At 31.3% G+C, this 20,561-nt stretch overlaps 1 protein-coding gene across 4 annotated transcripts in view; it reads right to left on the bottom strand.

The window, feature by feature from the left end:
- Positions 1-1,108: 1,108 nt before the first annotated feature.
- LOC108724187 (G protein-activated inward rectifier potassium channel 3) overlaps positions 1,109-20,561 on the bottom strand; it is a 30,147-nt gene continuing 10,694 nt past the window's right edge. Inside the window, exons 1-5 of one of the 4 annotated variants that reach the window (XM_018450417.1) lie at positions 12,449-12,592; positions 11,465-11,622; positions 6,325-6,778; positions 5,634-6,237; positions 1,111-1,422 (exon numbers count right to left, since the gene is read on the bottom strand). In XM_018450417.1, coding sequence (XP_018305919.1) covers positions 1,253-1,422; positions 5,634-6,237; positions 6,325-6,778; positions 11,465-11,607 — 1,371 coding nt within the window. In that variant the 5' untranslated portion in view covers positions 11,608-11,622; positions 12,449-12,592 and the 3' untranslated portion in view covers positions 1,111-1,252. Of the gene's footprint in view, positions 1,423-5,633; positions 6,238-6,324; positions 6,779-11,464; positions 11,623-11,986; positions 12,211-12,448; positions 12,593-20,561 lie in introns of those variants that run through there. The other 3 variants (XM_018450418.1, XM_018450415.1, XM_018450416.1) reach the window with 3 other exon arrangements.

Here is a 20,561-nt window from a genome sequence, read left to right as displayed (position 1 = left end):
TCCTAATTCGTTCATTGAAAGACTTTTGGATCTCTAATAGATTATTTGACTGAATATTACGACACGCAATGGGTGCATTCAGTGGGTGCATTCAGAAACACGACCGCTCATTGAGAACTCAGTGAGCTCTTGTACCTGTTTGGTTTACATTTTTAGCTCTAATGGAATATGTCAATCAGATGCAAGAGCTCACTGAGCGCTCTGCGCTTCTGGATGCACCCAATACCACGACCGCTCACTGAGCTCTTGTATTAAAGTCACTAGATCTATAAAGTATCGCAAACTCGCATCCATTTTGTTGCAAAACGCGGCCATTTCGAATTTATGCATTTGTATTACGTGCTTTATTTGGGAAAATGAAGCCGTCAAATATGTAATACGTCAATATTTTTTAGTTGTAATTAGTTTATTTATGACCAAAAGAATATGTATGAATGCTTAATTTATGTATTCTTTAGTTTAATACGGATTTATTTGCTTTAGAAGTTTAATGCATGAAAGTGTACGAAAGGACATGTAAGTACAAGCAATTGATTTCAGAATGTTGCGACAAAATGGCCGAAGTGCACATAATACACGATTTCAAGTACGGTGATTGGTGGTTCATCTTTTAAATTGTACTTACATGTCCCTTCATGCACTCAGTTCAATCATGGATTTCAACCATTTCGCTTACGGACTTACTCTACGCTCTGTTACATCCCTAGCTACAAGTGAATGATCGATTAATATAGAATTAACATCAATCGACGTTGAATTAACATCGATTTGACGTCGAGCGACGTTGAATCAACGTTCGTCGACTAACCATTAATGGCTTAGCTGGAAAACCAGCTTACTCCCAACATGGTTACTACTACTACTGTTCATTGTAGACTGCATATGTTTGTGCTGGTATAACGAAAACGATCGTAAACCCTATGGATGGCCTAATTCTTTTCCACCGTACGCCGGTACGCTGTATGCTGGCTCCATGGGACTTCACCTTAAGGATTACAATTCTCTCATTTTAATTGATTTATTTATGTGTAATTAATCTTCTTTAGTTATATAACATATAACATAAAAACACAACTTATTTCTTCATTATGAAACAAGAAAAAGGATTATCCAAATTTTTGTATGATGAGGAATGTGCGCGCGCGCGTGTGTGTGTTGTCTCTATCATTCATCATTCTCTTCTTTTGTGATCTATTCCTATTTCTCTTTTTTTTTTTCGTTCCTTATTTTAATTTTTTCTGGCCGACATAAGTTACACTCCAGGACTATCGTCGATAGATGGAATATCAATATGCAGTTTGGACGGTTTCTGAGAACAGCGATCTTGATGGATGAGGAAGCCTGTGCTGTCTGCTTGAGGGAGCATATTGAGCACAATTGGGACACTCTTCGGTTCGCTAGGGATTTTCTTTAGGCTTCCATCTGTGACAAAACCAGTACCAGATAGTTAGAAAAGACAATAATGGCTGCGTTCAGCAGAGAAAACCTAAGGCTCTATATATCAAAGTAGCGCATAGGTCCTCCATGTTGGATCTGCTAATCATACCCTGTACCAATAATACTAAGCGCTTATTGAACTACAGACGACTAAATCGAAATGGCAGTCGAAATAGCCAATAGAAAGGTTGTTGGCATTTCAGCTCAGATCAAAGGAATGCGCTACTTTCTTAGAACATACATACTAGGAAGGCCCTAGGTGACCAAAAGTGTCTGCAACATCTGTCTGTCTGAATGCTTGTTTCTCTGCCTATTATGGATTCCGGCCTAAGTACTATCAGCGTCCTCAGCGCATTTCGGACAATAAGAGTGTCACATGAAACCATCGAATGCCAGAGACCTGGTTCAAACTAAGGCCGGAATTCATAGTCCGGTCTTAATCTCAAGTAATGTCTTAAGATGCTAATACGGCTCTCTGATTGGTTCAAGCACTAGCTTAAGACCATCTCGAGTCTTGAGCAACGTCTATGGATTCTGTACTAAGTGTTAACATACCAGTTGAGGGGATTCTAAAGCCGCCTGTATTACCGACTAAATCGTAATTTTTGTATAACAATTACATTTTTTCCTCTTTTACAGATTCGAAAATTTTTTAGAATTAAAGTATATGCATTAATACGTATCTGTGAGGTGGAGTTTATGTCGAGGACGGCAAAAAATTTTTTTTATGATTTCAATTTCGAAATTTTTTGTTGTTCTCGGCATAAACACCATCTCACAGCACGTATATTGCGTATATTTAATTCAGGAAAAGGATTTTCGAATCTGTAAAACAGGAAAAGATGTAATTATTATACAAAAATTACAATTTAATCGGTAATACAAACTTTAGGATTCCTTTAAGGGGATACTGGAGCCGCCTGTATTACCGATAAAACTAGTGTTTTTGACTAGTGTGTTCAAAGCTGGAAAAAATAAAAAATTATAGATATTTTTTATCCATTTTACCTTCAATGTTGGTCGCCATACTAAGATAAAAATGGATAAAGAAATTTGTAATGTTTTATTTTTTTCAGCTTTTTGAACACAAAATACACCAGCGACAAATACATTAGCATGTACATTTTAATCGTAGAAAAGAAATTTTTATTCTGTGAAACCACTACGAAGAAATTCGACATGAACGAAAACATCGAAAACGTTAGTTTTATCGATAATACAGGCGACTCCAGCATCGCCTTAATAATTAGCACAATTAATAGTCCTTAATAATTATGAAGTTTAGAAGCTTTCGAATAAGGAAAGTAATAACATACTAATGCAGTTTTTTTTACATCCACTGTATTAGTTCCTTCCTACCAAATATTAGCAATAAATAGATTCGAAAAGATCTATATGCGCGTTCATGTGTTGTGTATAACAAAATAAAATTTTAAATCTGATTATAGATAACTCTGTTAAAGTCTAAAAACAAATTCAGTTATTATAATGAGAAAGTAAATTCTTCGATATTGAATTCTAGAGATAAGTGTAAACGAACAATGCATTTACAACATTATAAATTGTATAATAACGTAGAATCAATTATCGAATGTACATAAAAAAATTATCTTAGATTTACAAATGTATTGATTGTTAAGTATGTCTGATTAATTGTAACATAGGTAGGTATTGGTCGCGTTCAGCAGACTCACCTGTTATGGAGCGGATCCGTGAGCGCTCCCTGCTATTTGTTTATTCTTTTAGATCATCCAATAGCAGCGAGTGTTCACGGATCCGCTCTGCAACAGTTGAGTCTGCTGAATGCGACCATTGATTATAATGTAAATAAATAATGTATTATAGATACCCATACAGCACCGATTGTTGCGAAAAATTTTCAGAAATGTTTCAACCTTTCACATCTCATGTGCAACAATTCTGAAAGTATTCTGCAATATGTCATATGAAATGTTTTAACAGAAATGTTTCTAAAATCTATTATATACAATAAATTGAAAAACATATTTAAACAGAACAAAAAAATCATCATGATGTTAAAATGGCTCCAAGATATTTACTAAAAGTCATTTTTTGATCAATCATGGTTCAGTTTAATGTCATTTTGATGTTATCGTAAGTTGTTCTATTTTAATCGCAAAAAATTTTTTTATATGAATGACTTGTTATGCTTTAATTTCGAAACTTTTGTATATAAATAATGATTTTGTGTGGAAACTGCAGGTGTAAGAGACTTTCTATTTTTCTAATAGTGATTATGTATATGTGCTTTTACATATAATGTGATTAATTAATCAAAATAGTTGGCGATATAATTACCATTTTTGAGAAATACTTTAAGTTTATTTCAATCAGTTTTGTAATCTGTAAACAGATCATAAAACTCTTACTAAATTTTAAGTACTCCTGAAATGATATTTAAATACATGTTTAATTGATACTTAAACAATATCCAAATTTTTTATGTCGACATACTAAATTTAAATATTATTTAAGTATCAATCAAGTATATATTTAAATATCATTTTTGAAGTACTAAAAATAGCTGAAAACTTTTTGATAATATTTAAAAAAGATTGCAGATTCTTTCTGTAACATTTCATCAATCTTTCAACAAGGTTTCATGTGAAAAAATCGCGGACATTTTGTTATTCCAGAGCTGTCCCAGAAATGTTGCAGACATATTTCGCAATTTTTATGAAATATTTCATTTTTCAATTGAAATATTTTTGAGATATTTCTGAAAACTTTCGGTGCTGTATGGGTAGGATTTGTTTTGTTATGAGTATCTTATATCACGATAATGGAGAATTTGATCTATATTATTATCTTACAAGAAATCAGCTCTAGATTTCATTTTTAATAAAATATTGCACTATCTGTATATCGCTGTTCTAATTCTTGATTTATAATATGAACAGTCACAAATAATAAATTAGTGAGATCTTGAAATTCAATAATCAACAGAAATTATTTGAAGAGGGGGGAGGGGACAAATGAAAGCAATACAAGAAAACAACGCGTTTTTAATTAAAAATTAAAGCATTATTAACGCAACGTATCCAGAGACACGGTAGTGTCTCGGCGCTAAGAAAAACGCGTAGTGTTTTAGCGTTAGTAAATTACGTCCAAATTAATACGAACTGTCGAGTTTGTTATGCGTTTCGACAGGGCCGTAGTTACCGAGTGAGCAATGTGTGTATCACACGCAGGCGCCGTTTTTATAAGGGCGCCAAAATCACAAGTAAAAATTTTTTATGCTCGTGAGCGCGTTTTATTAATATTATCCATATTGCAAACGTTCGGTGATTAAAGAAATTTTTTCACAAATTAAATTCAAGTGAATGCTCTCAGAAGAGCTACCAATTCATGGAACGTGAGATCCCCTACTCTCTACCGCGGGATCTCACTTTTACATAATGCAGTAGCATGTGCGTGTGAGACAGCTGCGATTCGCAAAGTGGCTGAATTCAAGAACGACACAGCAGATAATCGCTTCGTCGCAATATTATGTAATTTATAATATTTGTTCAATATATAGATATATGTTTGTTATTGATTTTTAAAGACTGCTCATATAAATTCTAAAAAAGACTTACAAGTAGGTATATTATATTTTTTGGAATAAAACATTTCTATCATATTATATACAGCATTTTTTATTTTTATGTAGCATGGGGGGAGGCGCCAAGTACTAAGCTTACACGCAAGCGACTTTATACCCAGATACGGCCCTGCATTTCGACTTACTTCAAGCCATCTTCATTATCTGCGATCTACAAATGATAGTTTTTTTTCATTTAGGGACATCATTGAAAAGATGACAATTTATATTTTAATTTGAATGTAATTTAGTAATATATTGTTAATAGCGCACTAATTATCGCGTCGTTTTCTTATATTGCTATCATTTGGCCCTCTCTACATTTGAATAATTTTGGTTGGTTATAATATGAACTTTATAACTAGTAGTAACTTTATAAAATTTTTTATAAAACTAATTTTGCAATATTTTATATGCAATAATTTAATAATTATAATTGTAAGAAATGGTAAGTGTTTTTAAATCAATGCTTTCAAAGAAACTGGAATAAATTGTTATTTTGGATATTAAGCTCCAGGTTCATTTAATAAACCAAGGATTTAGAAAATTATCTGTACAATTTATATAAGAAATCGATCACATGATCGCGTACCAGTTCCATGACGAAGATCATCCTGCGCCTTATAAAATTCTGCAAGCTCCCTGCCAGAGCACAATGGAGTGTCAACCTGAGTAGTACTATTGAACAGTGAATAGTCTACCTCATAACCTTGTCGTTCCTTTGAGTAGCTTACAATGGGATCGAAACGATGGCCCCATAGAATCTCTTGAGGAAGATAGCTAGACCTAGCTTGAGTAGTTTGTCCAGTAGATTCGATAGTACCTTCTAAGATTAGAACAATTTCGAAACGTTCAGTTAACATATCTTCGGCAGACATATTGAAGAAGGGCGAAGATTCGTTGATCCTATGAATGATGGTGGCTGGCCAAATAAAAAATAGATCGCCATTTTCACCATCAGTACCTACCACCAGTTCATGCTGGTGTTGAAACAGAATTTCACCCTCTTTGGTTATTTTATTGCGAATCATTTGTGCGCGTATACTCGCGCCAATTATGTGACTTTTCCTCATATCACCCACTCGAAACATGAGACAAAGCTCACCATCTCGTTGACAAATCACAGCATTTCGCGAAAATAATAAAGTCTGGGTACGTTGTTTTGGCCTGGTCATTTTAGCAAATACGATGCCCACCTGCAATTAATTCTTTAATTAAATTTAACTTTTTACGATTCGATGTTTTATATGTAAGAGCTTAACATTCTTTAAACATATACTTACCATGAAAGCTTGGATCATGACACCAGCGATACTCTGAAGGCACATAATAAATATAGCTTCAGGGCATTCTTCGGTAGTAGAACGGCTGCCATATCCAATAGTATGCTGAGTTTCGATACTAAAGAGAAAACAACTAGTGAAGCTGAAAATATTGTAAACGCATGGTGTCCAGTTGTTTTCCACTTGAAAAGGCGGTAAATGATGCTCTTCGAAGTCACCATGGGTGAAGGCTATTAGCCACCAAATCACTGCAAAACCCAGCCAAGATAAAAGAAAACTTAAGATGAAACATAGCAGCGTCCAACGCCACTGTATATCCACTAAAGTTGTGAAGATGTCTTGAAGAAAACGCAATGATCGTCGGGAAATGCGTGATTGTAACACATTGCAATCGCCATTTTTCAGGACCGCGCGACGACGCAACTTCCGCGTTGGTCCAGCCCGGTATCGACTCCTAAAATATAGATATATATTTTTCATTAAAATATATTGGAATAAATTATTTTCTAACGATTTACAAAATTTTTTTAATATTAAATTTAATATTAAATTATTTCTTTCGACAATTTAATTTACTGATTTAATAAAATAAAGCTCTCAGACTTGTTATTGTCGATTTAATATTGATTTATGAATTATACACTACTCAACAAAAGTAAGGAACACTTTTAAAATGCTTCAAATTGCACAATTTTTAGATCACCGAAATTCGGTGAAAACGAAGATCACATTGTTATATTCCTCAAAATTACATACATTCAACAGTCTGTAGCTCCATAAAAATTTTTTTCTTAAAAAATTTATATATTTTTATACAAAAAAAGAACAGAGTTTTACCTACAAAATGCTTTTTTAACAATTTTCTTACGATTTTTCTTGAGCGAATTATGATCACATCTTTAAAACTAAACTTGTATTTCTTATAATCAACGTTGAAATTCAGCAAAACACAAAAACTTTTTCTCTCCAACAGAATTAAATTTAAAAACGATCAAAAACATGTTAATATACAAACATCTAATTTCAAAATGTTTTTTTAAATCTTTGCTATGATTTTTCATCGAATTTTAACGTTGATTATAAGAAATACATGCAGGTTTAGCTTCAAAGTCACATAATTCGATCAAGAAAAATCGTAACAAAATTTTCAAGATAGCATTTTGTAAAACTCTGTTTTTTTTTGTAAAAATATTAAACTTTTTGAGAAGAGATTTTTTATTGAGACTGTTGAATGTATGTAATTTTGAGGAATATAACAATGTAATCCGATTTTGTTAGAGATGCAGATTTGTAAAAATTGTTTGAAAATTGGCCAAAAGCATGTTAAAGTACAAGTTTCAAGCTTTAAAATACTTATTAATTTTTTTTAGAGCAGCCAAAGGATTATCGTCGTGTCGTGATTCATTGTTAACGTCAACATTTTATGAACCTTGTCGTTCACTTCATCTAACCCATACAGCACCGATTATTGCGGAAAGCTTTCAGAAATGTTTCAACCTTTCACGTCTCATGTGCAACAATTCTGAAAGGATGCTGCAATATGTCATATGAAATGTTTTAACAGAAATGTTTCTAAGACCTATTATATGCAATAAATTGAAAAACATATTTCAACAGAACAAAAAAATCGTCATGATGTTAAAATGGCTCCAAAATGTTTACTAAAAGTCATTTTTTTATCAATCACGATTCAGTTTAATGTCATTTTGATATTATCATGAGTTATTTTACTTTAATTGCGAAAAACTTTTGTATATGAATAATATGATATGGTGTGGAAACAATATCCAAATTTTTTATGTCGACATAATAAATTTAAATATTATTTAAGTATCAATCAAGTATATATTTAAATATCATTTTTGTAATACTAGAAGTGGCTAAAACCTCTTGGTAACATTTCAAAAAAATTGCAGATTCTTTCTGCTATGACATTTTATCAACCTTTCAACAAGGTTTTATGTGCAAGAATCATGGACATTTTGCTATTTCAGAGCTGTCTCAGAAATGTTGCAGGCATATTTCGTAATTTTTATGAAATGTTTCACTTTTCAGTTGAAATATTTCTGAAATATTTCTGAAAACTTTCAATGCTGTATGGGGAGCGAGAAGTACTCCTCGCCTTGAAAAAGTGAACGGTAAGGTCCAATGAAATGTTGACATCAGCGATGGATCATGGCAACCGATAATGTGAGTATCGGCCGCAAATCCTTTGACACCTCTGAAGAAAATACCCATGAAAGCCTAAAAAATAATTCTTGACGTTTTAAAGGGTAGTTTTTTTGTTATCTGACGACGATCCCTCGACGTGCGATAACTAAGGAAGTCGTAAATTTAACAATATTTTCCATGACTCAAGAATAACCGAATCCTATCTCCCCCGCCCTTTCGAATCCCCTACATCTCCCAACAACGCTATCGGAATTTGACTAACCCGAAGGCAAGAAATATGTTATAGACCAAATATAACCAACAGATGTTTAAGGTAGTACTTGCATAAAATGATTTTCTTATGAATGTGCTAAAATTTTAAATACAATAGTAATGGTATTTTGTGCCCGATCGGGTTTGCACCAACCTAAGCCGAATTATTGGCTACGTTTACACCGTGCGTTTAGTCCGCGACCTACACGATAGGTGTCTTTGTTTAACCTACAGGATAAACAAGGACATCTATTGTATAGGCCGCAGCCTAAATGCACCATTTTGCATACATATTTTTTTAAAGCAACTATGTGTTTTCTTTCCACTAATTGATTCATCTCATTATTCTGTTCATAAAAGTATTAAGGTATGGTTATCAAAAAATTAATAGTTTACGAATTATTTAATATTTTATGTCAATATGTGCCACAATGAAATATAAAATATCTCGTAAACTATTGGTTTTTTGATATCGCTACCTTAATACTTTTATATGCAGAATAATTAGAGGAATCATATTATGTAAAAAAATTCATATAATTCCATTTAAAAAAATGATCATGACCTTCAAATAACCTTGGAAATCGAGTTCAAGGTCAAAGTCAATGATACCATTGCGTGTCCCCCTTTGCCCCCTGCAACTTTTGTCTGAAGTATTTTTTTGTATTATGCCTCTATTTCGAGATATTTCCCATTATAGACTCATTTGGTCCACCCTGTATATGAAATAGGTTATCATGCATTTACACTGTTGAGTGAGAATTTTAATATTAGGAAATGTAACTGTTAGTTGGTGTTTATTGGGTATTTTGTAATCCTTTATCAATTCTAAACACTATTCTCCTTGAATTCATAAAGTATACATCTATTGGTATAATCCGGAATAATCGGTTTATGAGATGAAATTTCATTGTTTTCCCAATATTTTTATGGGCGATATGTCCGCGAGATCTCGAACATTAAGATCTGTCATTAAGATACTGTTATAGACGTCTAAGTCTCTTATCAAGCATCACGAGATGCTGATAAGAATCGCAGTTAAATAGACAAATATTAGTCATTTCTGTTACTTTGCTAAATTTGAAATTCTTTATAAACAAAAGAGTTAGATATTAGTAGATTATATATGATATTAATGAAGAACAAGTAATATTAATAAATCCTATATACACCTAATATGTTCTTGTATAAGTAGGTACATATATATATATGTAATAATTTTTAATATTTTGTTTTATTTTGCAACTTTATTTACTATATCCTGCAGCAATTTCTATTTGTATTTTAATAGATATACATATATTAAAAATTATTACACGTACGTGTATATACCTACTTACATAAGAACACATTAGGTATGTATAGGATTTACTATATATATATATATTGTATATATATAATCATGTATAATTTACTAATATCTGACTCTCCTTTGCTTGTAAAGAATTTCAGAAGAAAGAATTTTAAATAAAGAAGTTCAAATGAATACGAGTGGACAAATCGTATATTAAGGATTAATATTTGGATAAAAAAGAATAATAAAGTTCATATTATGAATATAATTATAATTATATAACTACGCACTATGAATATTTTATCACATAGATGTTATCCTCATTTTAGACTAGCTTGAATATTTTTAATTCGATTCCTTTTAAGATTTTTTTGTAAATAAGCACAATTCTTTATTTTATTATTTTTTTTGTATTTGAAAGGAAGGATTTATAGTTTAATAAATATCAATATTATATAATTATATATATACGTATTATATTCACAACACATTATATAATTAATTTGTGTTTACACCTTTTATAAAAGCTTTTATAAAAGATAAAGTATTCTTTTTCTATTTTATTATATTCATTAATAAATTAATTGACTGCGTGTGTACAATTCTGTTCTTTGATAATTTTCTTTTTATGTGAATAATTATGATAAAATTCATTTTAGCCTATTATAAAAAAGACCAATGTTAAAATCTCCAAGTTTTCGGTTATTTTGAAAAATTGATTAGATATAATAGATATTTATAAAGATTTATTTATTAATGAACAATTTGTATATTTTGTTTCTAAATTCGCGTCGGCATTAGATCTTATTATTTTTTTCTATTGATTATATGTATATGATATATACATATGAATATAATCTTATAAGAAAATAATTATGATAATAATTATCTTTGTTACTAATCAATTGCTGCTATATTACAAATATTTCCAATATAAAATAGTTTAAATTGTTAAATAGTATCGTATAATAATTTTAATGTACTAATTTTTTGCCGGATTTTATATTTTTACCAGAATGTTTTAACTTTCATAGACAGATTGGAATATCACATTCGAGAGAGAAAAAGAAATTAAAAAAAAAGTACATTGTTTTAATTATTTGTAAAAAATGTTTTTTGTATCAACAGTTTTTCAATTTGTAAATTTTATATTACAATTTCTCGTTTTTAAAATACATAAATACCAATCTTGTATACAGAAATATTTAAAAAGCAACGTTAAAACGTGTTGTCATTCTATACGTAATATTTTCATGGCGAAAATTGCAAGCGACCTAGAGTGATTGCATATCAACCCAATATTGGTCATAATATTTTTAACAGATGTTTTGATTTTGTTTCATATTAACAATATGAAATTATAAAGGAATTTTTGTACTTTTTAAATAAAATAAGGGAAAAATCTAAATATCTTTGCTTTACCTATATTTTAAAGAAGAATACGGGTTCTTTGTCATTTGCATAATCATCGGCGTCGTTGGCGTTGTTGGTGATATCAGCTTTTGTTCTTCCTCACAATCTAGTGATGGAGATTTGCCACCCATTTTCAACACATTGCCATTCATCTCGTTTATGACTCACTATAATGTACAATACTAATCTCAATAATAAACGCTTTAATAGCGACACAACTACAAATGTAGTTTGTTTAAGGATTGTATTTGGAATAAAAACTTTAGCAACATTAACTATTTGTATATTATTGTATTAAATGTTTTTATTTATCTTATAAAGATTCAAAATTAATTGTTCTTTAAAAAGTTCCATTCTTCACTTTTGATTGTTACTTCTTCAATCAATCTTAATTTATAATTTTTTAATGGTCTAAAATTTGTTTTACGTATTTTCTTCCATTGAACTTCTTTGTGCAAAGATATTTAAGATAGTTTGTAGAGATCCATTTTTCTCTCTCTCTCACTGTCAATTATTATTACAAATTTTTACCTCAATTGAAAACTCTTTATATTAGTTTTTTAACGTAAAAATACGGAGTTGTTGATGAATATATCTTCAATATAGTTCTTGCGCTTTTTTCTCTTTCAAATTTCTGTTTCATGAACATTTGTGGATTTCCATGAAATTGTACGGATTTTAAAAAATCTTTAAAATTTCTCTTTTTAATATTTTTTTTCCAATCTATGAATACGCTATAGAAAATGAGATCTTCACCATTCCTCTATTGAATTTGTTTTTTTTCACGGAAATATAAGCTTTCCAGACATTTATTTGTTATTTTCAATTTTCGTATTCAATCGTAATGCTTCACTTCATCTATAAAGTTTGTAATTTTAAATAGTATTCTAATTTGCAATATACTCATTGATAATGAAATTTCTGAGACAGTTCGATCAATTAAATGACGCGCGCTTTGATCGATAAAGATGAATATGGTAGTAGAATATTTACCGCTGTAGGATAAACTGCGGCGAGTGGCTAGTCATCTACGATCTTATATATGTATATAGCATGTACTAATCATCGAGCACCATTTATCGGTCGCTAAAACGTTATTTGTTCTTTCTATTCTCGCGCAGAAAAGATGATCACTCACGTCGGTTACGTCACTCGCGCACGACGAACAGATAGATGACCGTTTCTGCCTGTGACAAATCTATAACTCTTCAACATAGTCATAATATAGTATCATCAGTAACAAAGTAATGATATAATATCATGTAATATATATATATGTTCAAAATAATTATAGCACTCAGAGAAAACGTTTTCTGATAATTTATTTTTTTGAAAATTTGTCATATATGAAAGTATTATTTCTCTACAAAAATATATTTTAGTTATTTGCAATTTTTGAAGCTGGAAATAGATTTATGAAAAATATAATAAAGAAAAGTGGGAAACTGATATAATGCTTGCTAATTGAAAATAGGATATGATTATAGAAATATACTTCATAGTATATATTATATAATTATATCAATACTTTATGGTATACAGGGTGTAACTGAAATAACGCCCACTAATCATACAGTGCTATTCCTAATAAAAAACTAAGTCGAAAAGTCCTCTACCATTTTGCAATTTTCGCAATAGTTAACGAGATATTAATTTCTAAATATTGCCGAATAAATGGATAAAATCGATGTACGAGACAATTTTGAGATATCTTTCCGTGTTCTTTGTGAAATATTTTGAAGACTTTTCTTAAAGAATCTCTTAAAGATATCTTAAAGCAGTCTTATACGTCGATTTTAGACATTCTGCTCATTGGGTAACTAAAAAAAATATTGCGAAAATTGCAAAATGATGAGGACTTTTCGTCTGTTTTTTTATTAGGAATAGGACTGATGTGATTAGTGGGCGTTATTTCAGTTACACCTTGTATAATATATATATATATACACTATATGTATATATTGGTATAAATTTCACACTTAGGAAGATCACATTAATGACAAATGATCAATTAATATATGATATGTATAATATATGACTGTATAATATATGACAAATCCATATATTTTTAATTGCACTTTTTTTTGTTTGCACTTTTCTTTTGTTCTTCCTGTAAAATTAGTAGTCACCTGATCTGTAATAGTCATATGATGTAGAGTATAGTCATATCATCGTCACATAAGACGCATACAAGGTGGGTTAAAATATCAATATACAAAGTGACTGAAAGTTAATGATGGCTCAAATATTAATGCACATAGTAACTAATAGTCATTGAAGAGTTCTTAAATTATAGTTTTTTAATTACATCTATTCTTTCTTTTCAGAAAATGTAGATTAAAGAAATTATTGTAAATATAGATCGTATATAAAAAAAATTTGATGGTAAAACCATGTAGCACATGAAATTTTTAATTTGGTGTTAATTTCGTATTTATAATTTACTATTTATGTAATTAAAACTTGAAAGAATATCGCAGTTATTAATGATCATCCGGAAATTATAGAATCGAAACAAACGATCGAGACTGATGACGAAGAAAGATAAAAACGACTGCGCGATTCTCGTTTGACTGATTGACTGACGTCGCGTACTTCTTATCGGTGCCTTGGCATCTTGTTATCAGGATATGATTGGCTGCTGAAATTGTGTTGATGTATGCAAAACTTGTTCAGTCAAAATATTATTTTCTACTTGTTGGCCAGAGAGATATCATAAATTGTTAAATACACATTATATCTATATATAATACACATATATCTATATATACTTATTTAAAAACTTATTAAAATCGAAAAATGTGTATAGAAAATATTTTTATCTACAGATAAGAAAAATAAAACAAATTTCGTACGATATATTTTATAAATTTATATTGATATTTTAAAGAAATAATAATAATTAACATTTCAAAGAATTAATCTACATAGAGAGATAACGAACGGCAAAAGCACACGCTAGTAGTAGTTAGTGCGCGCATTTAAAAAATCTATCCAACAAAAAATGCTGTTACGTAACTTATTTATCTTTATTTTACGATTGTAACTTAAGGTTCGAGTTTCTGTTTAAGAGAGCATAGAACTCTTTTGGCTTCAAAAAGTATGGCTTTGGAAAAGATATATTATATATAAGCTACGATATATAAAAGGATCAAATTTTTTTGTAAATGAAAGTATATATTTTTTACTACTACTCACAATTTTTTATTTTATGTTTCATTGAAAAATACCCCCCTTCTTTCTTCCTAAGCCATGCACGGCATGCAGTATTTTAGAAATATCTTCAACTTGGTTCATCTGAAACAAAAAATTTAAATAGAATCTTAAAATACATTAAAAATTATAGTCCCTACCGCCTGGATGCGACTTTTAAATTTTTGATTTTTAATAAAATGGCGGACTTTCAAACTTAAAGAATTGATTTTCGACAAAAATTTATACTTTCCTTCTGAAAAAGAAAACAAAAAATAAAGAAATCGAAAAAAGCATCCCATAGGGACTACAATTTTTAATATACTTTAAGATTCTTTTTGAATTTTTTGTTTCAGATGAGCCAGGTCGGAGATATTTCTGGTACCGTGAAATGCATACCGTGCAAGGCATGAGAGAAGGGGCCTAGGAAGAAGGGAGATACCTTTCAGTGAAACATAAAATAAAAAATTATGATTAGTAGTAAAAATTATGTACTTTATTTACAAAAAAATTCGATCTTTATAGTCTTATATATCTTTTCCAGAAAAAAATCATAAAAAATAAGGCATTCCTTTTGAAGTCGAAAGAGTCTTATGCTCCCTTAAGCCAATTCCCGAAAATTTTTATATCCCATTTTTTTTTAAATAACTTAAAAAGTGATTAAAGACGCGTTTTCTTTTTTACACTTTAACCCGGTTTTTCTAAAAAAACCTGATATGTGTGTGTGTGTGTGTTGGAGCATTTTTAATTACAGGTTTGTAATTTACGGGAAAAAGATATCAGAATCACTGACAATAGGTTGTCACAAAACACGAAAAAAGTTCCAAAATATTGCACAATATACAGTATATACGGTGTATTTATAAAATGAGAAACGTTTCTTATTATTTCCAAGTTTAAATAGAAGTTGCTATTTTTCATGTACATTGTTACAAAAGATCCAATATTCTTTGTGACTACAAAAATCGTAACTTTTTTTTAGAGTTAAAACAATAAAACTATCTTAAAAATATTAAAAAGCATTCTTCTCTCTCTTTCTGAATTATTATAATTCAATATTATATTATAATTTTTCAATATTATTTAAGAGTTTGTTAAAGCGAAAAATTTTTGTACACAGTTAATATAACACGCCGCTTCAAAATGGCAAAGAATAAAAAAAGGAAATATATAAATTTATATTAAAATATTTTAAAATTCGCATACTTTTTTGTTATAGACGTTTTATAAAATTTGAATAAAAATAATATTTTAAATAATCTTTAGATGCTTTGCGTATTTTTACTTGGTGACGGCTTGATTTTTTATTTTAAACACATCTTAGATTTGTAGTTTCTTGATGATGTTCAGTATATAAATTAACTCCTGTTAAAAATATATAAATAATAAAGTTTGTCGTTCTATAACTATATCACTTATCTTAATTCATGTCGCATACATTTATTATTGTTACCGTTATAGTGACATAATTTCCAAAGTGAATATTTCGAAACATTAAATTTTAGAAAAGTTAGAATACAAAAATTAGTTAAAGTAATATTAAAAATTGACTCATAATGGTTCTTATTTTTTAAAGTTATATAAGTTATAATACAAATAAATATAATTTTTTGGTATAGAATATTCTTTTGTTACTTGCATCTAAATCTCTAGTTGTATTCCTAGTTGTAATATAGACAATAAAATTTAGAAATAATAAGAAAATAAAAGATTTTTAAAAGGTAAACATTTACCTTAGAAAAAGAGGGAAAAAGTTAATATATTTATCATAACAGTCCTAATTGTCACATAAATCGCAAGTTTCGTAATTCAGCATTAAAACGACAAATAAATGTGAAACGATTGCACTTACCGTCTGTTCCGTTTGGACTTCACACAAGTAGGTCTTTTCGTCGAAATATTTAATCGCTTGTGATCCATGATCAATAATTTCAATCTGTACCAGTTAAATACGAAGAAAAAGATCTATCGTTTCAATTCTTCAGTATCATTCACGACCGGATTAGATCCAACTAACCATTATCACGTGGCGATAACGAACCATTCTACCAATTAAATTAACGAAGAGCTCGGTTCAACAAAGGTTGCATGATTGATGATCTCTCTTCTCTTCTAATCATCGCAAAATTAATTATAATTTCTTCAATAATCTCGAAATTTTGTTTTCAGCAAATTTCATGAATTTAAGTTTCTGATATTGTAAATACGTTTATATCAAAATCCCATATATAAAAAGGATTCGTTAAGGTAATTATTCACTTTAGGGAAAGCACCTCCGATGATCTTGACTTTGATACATGTTGTCAAGAGTACTTTCCTGAGAGACCAAAAAGTTAGCTCGTTTATTAAAAAATTATTAACAAGAAGGGTTAAATTTCATTTAGTCTAAATATTGCATCTAACATACCATAATTGCTCTATACATGCAACTATATAGGATGTATAAAAGTTGTATTTCAAGGTCAAACTAATGACACGATCTTATGTCACCCTCAAAGCCATACAACTTTTATCTGAAACATTTTCTTCTAAGATCAAAAATAAAAAAGTTATTTGGGGTGGTATATTAAAATGGGATATTCTGTATACGCGTGTGTTATCATGATTAAAATGCATACAAAATAAACTGCTCAAAAAAAATTATGGTACAGAAAAATTTTGGACAAAAATTGGCCAACTTTGACTGATTATTGCGAGAAGTTATTCGAATCTAGTTATAGACGACAAAATGAAGGTAGGTTTGTGGTCAAATTGCCAGTTAAAGGGGAGATATTGCTGTTGTTAGATAACTCAAAGGAAGCTCTAAAGAGATTTTTAGTGTTAGAGCAAAAATTCATTCGTAGGCCTGATCTTAAGAGCGAATATGTTGCATTTATGAGGGAATATCAGCAATTAGGACATATGAAGCAGGTAGAAACAAACAAGAACGACAAGTTTCAAGTATTTCTTCCACACCACGCGGTGATAAAGGAAAGTAGCAGCACGGTTAAGACTAGGATGGTTTTCGATGCTTCTAGTAGATACGCTAAGGGAAAGTCATTAAACGGCGCTCTATACAAAGATCCTACACTACAGTCGGATTTATTTACATTAATGGTTCAATTCCGACGTTATAAGTATGTACTATGTGCAGATATAAGCAAAATGTATATACAAATACTAATAGATGAGGAACAAACGCTCTTGCAAAGTATCGTTTGGCGAGACGAGCCAAAGGATGAAATACAAGAGTTCAAACTACTTAGCGTGACCTATGGTACAAAGCCTGCATCATTCTTAGCTGTTAAGTGTCTGCATAAATTAGCAGAAATCGAAAGAATAAATTATCCTAGAGTAGCAGAGATAGTTTGTAGTAATTTTTATATGGACTATATCTACTAGTGGGGGATAACACAAAGTTTGAAATCATAGCTCTAAAAAAGGAACTGACCGAGTTATTAGGAAAGGGAGGGTTTAGGTTACATAAATGGAAGACCAACTTAGTTTCAGCTCGTAATGATATACAAACTATAGATGATACCGTAGACATTTATAAAGAAGGAGAGTCAAGACTACTAGGTGTGTTATGGAATCCCCACAAAGATATATTCCAATACAGGATAGTTCATGAGGAGGAGGATTAACGTGTAACAAAGAGAGCCATGTTATCGCAAATATGTAAGCTGTTCGATCCATTAGGTCTAGTAGGACTTGTAGTAACGCTAGCAAAGATTTTGATGCAAAACTTGTGGAGTTTAACCATTGTTAGCGAAGTTAATGAAGCGAATACTAGTTAATTTAAGGTTTAAGACAGAACAAAGTTTTTATTGGACAGATTCCAGTATCGTGCTAGCGTGGATAGGTTCCTCCTCAAGGAAATGGCATATGTTTGTAGCGAACCGAGTTAGTGAAATTCACAATAACTCCTCACTTTGGAGACACGTAGGATCGAAAGATAATCTTGCTGATTTAGCTTCGAGAGGTACAACTCCAGACCAATTAATGAAATCTGAGATCTGGTGGCATGAACCCCAATGGTTGAAACAAGATAGTGAGTTGTGGCCCAGTGGAGGTGAGAAATTATTAAAGGACATTCCTGAACAAAGGAAACAAACGGAGATAGCAGCAGCTACCAATGGTGAAGCGATTATAGAATTTAAGAGATTTTCATCTTCGTATAAATTATTGCGCGTAATAGCATATGTTTTAAGGTTTATCCACGTTACAAAGCGCGATAAAGAGAACCGTGGATAGGTCCGATAAGCGTGATAGAAATTAAAGAAGCAAGGCTAACACTAGTCAGGTTAGTACAATCCGAGGAGTGTATAAGCGAGATTAAAATGTTAAGGTCAGACAAGAGAGTACAAAGAACTTCAAGACTGATAGCGCTTTTACTGTTCCTGGACGATAAAGGGATTTTAAGAGTAGGGGGAAGGTTAAAACACGCAACTCTGCCGGAAGAAGCTAAGCATCCTATAATACTTCCCTTTCACCACTATTTCACTAGATTGATAATCTTGCATTACCACGAGAAGTTGCTTCACGCAGGAGTCCAGACAACGCTAAATTCTATAAGAGAAGAGTTCTGGCCGATATTCGCTAGAAGTCGAATCAAGGAAATTCTACGCAAATGCGTCCAGTGCAGAAAGGCTACTCCTAAGCCCAGCTGGCAACTCATGGGACAGTTGCCGATGGTCAGGGTCAATTCAGCACGATCTTTTCAGAATACTGGAGTGGATTATTGCAGACCGCATTCGTCGCAACAGCAAGCAGTATAAATCTTACGCAGTAGTTTTCGTCTGCATGGCCGTAAAGGCAATTCACATTGAACTGGTAGAGGATTTGTCCACTGAATCGTTCATAGCAGCATTGAAGAGATTTGTGGAAGAGATTTGTGTCCACGTAAAGGAAGAGTTAGAAACATGTATTTTGACAACGCCACAAATTTTGTCGGAACCGACCGTATGTTACAACAAGTAATCGAGAATAAGGATTTTAAGGATTCGGTCCACAAATTCGCTACTACCGAACAAATAAACTGGCATTTCATACCTGCTAGATCACCTCATTATGGAGAAACTCTGGGAGTCGGCAGTACGTTTATTAAAGTTACACTTGAAGCGAACTGTAGGCGAAGCTTGCCTATCGGTTGCAGAAATGATTACAGTGTTGGTTCAGATTGAGGCCATGTTAAACTCCAGGCCTCTGACCCCCTTATCACACGACCCGAATGATTTGAATATTTTAATCCCGGGTCATTTTCTGATCGGAGAGAATTTGCAAAGTTACCCTGAGGCGGACTTAAGTGAGGTTCCGGAGAATAGACTGTCAAGATGGCAACATGTGCAACAGCTCAAGCAACAGGTTCTGATCCAGTTGGCAGAAGGAATATTTGAATACTTGTCAACAGAGGACCAAGTGGAAGACCAATACTAGTAACATGTTCTAGGTCGGCCAGTTAGTCATGTTAAAGGAAAGTGAGAATAAACCTTTGAAGTGGAGTCTCGCTCGAATTTCAGAAATACATTCTGGTACGGATGGAATAGTAAGAGCTGTTACTAAACGCGAGATATGTAAAAGGGCAATTATTAATGTAGCCCCGATATTAGATTAGTTTTAAGTATACTACCTTGATCAAAAAGTTCCCAGAATTACCACCAGGTGATGCTCTGAGTCAGCTGATTTGAGTTCTGTTTTTTTTGGTTAGGTTGCCACATCTATCATTGATATTTCCACCAAATTTTATCGCCATAGCTTGACATTTATAAAAGTTACGCCGTCTTGAGTACATCTACCTCTGCACGTGTTTTCGATTTTTTACAGTTTTAAAAATGGAGTTGAATTTGCAACATCCGTAAATTTTTGACCAAGAACGAAACGAATACCATCCAACAGCCATCGAATTCACCCGATATGGCTCCCTGCGATTTTTTTT

Source organism: Mycetomoellerius zeteki, unplaced genomic scaffold (genome assembly GCF_001594055.1).
Source record: "Mycetomoellerius zeteki isolate Tzet28-1 unplaced genomic scaffold, Tzet1.0 scaffold28, whole genome shotgun sequence".
In the NCBI taxonomy this organism is placed as follows: Eukaryota; Metazoa; Arthropoda; class Insecta; order Hymenoptera; family Formicidae; genus Mycetomoellerius; species Mycetomoellerius zeteki.
Note: the sequence above shows the minus strand (reverse complement) of the source record. Positions and strands in the feature narration are given on the sequence as shown.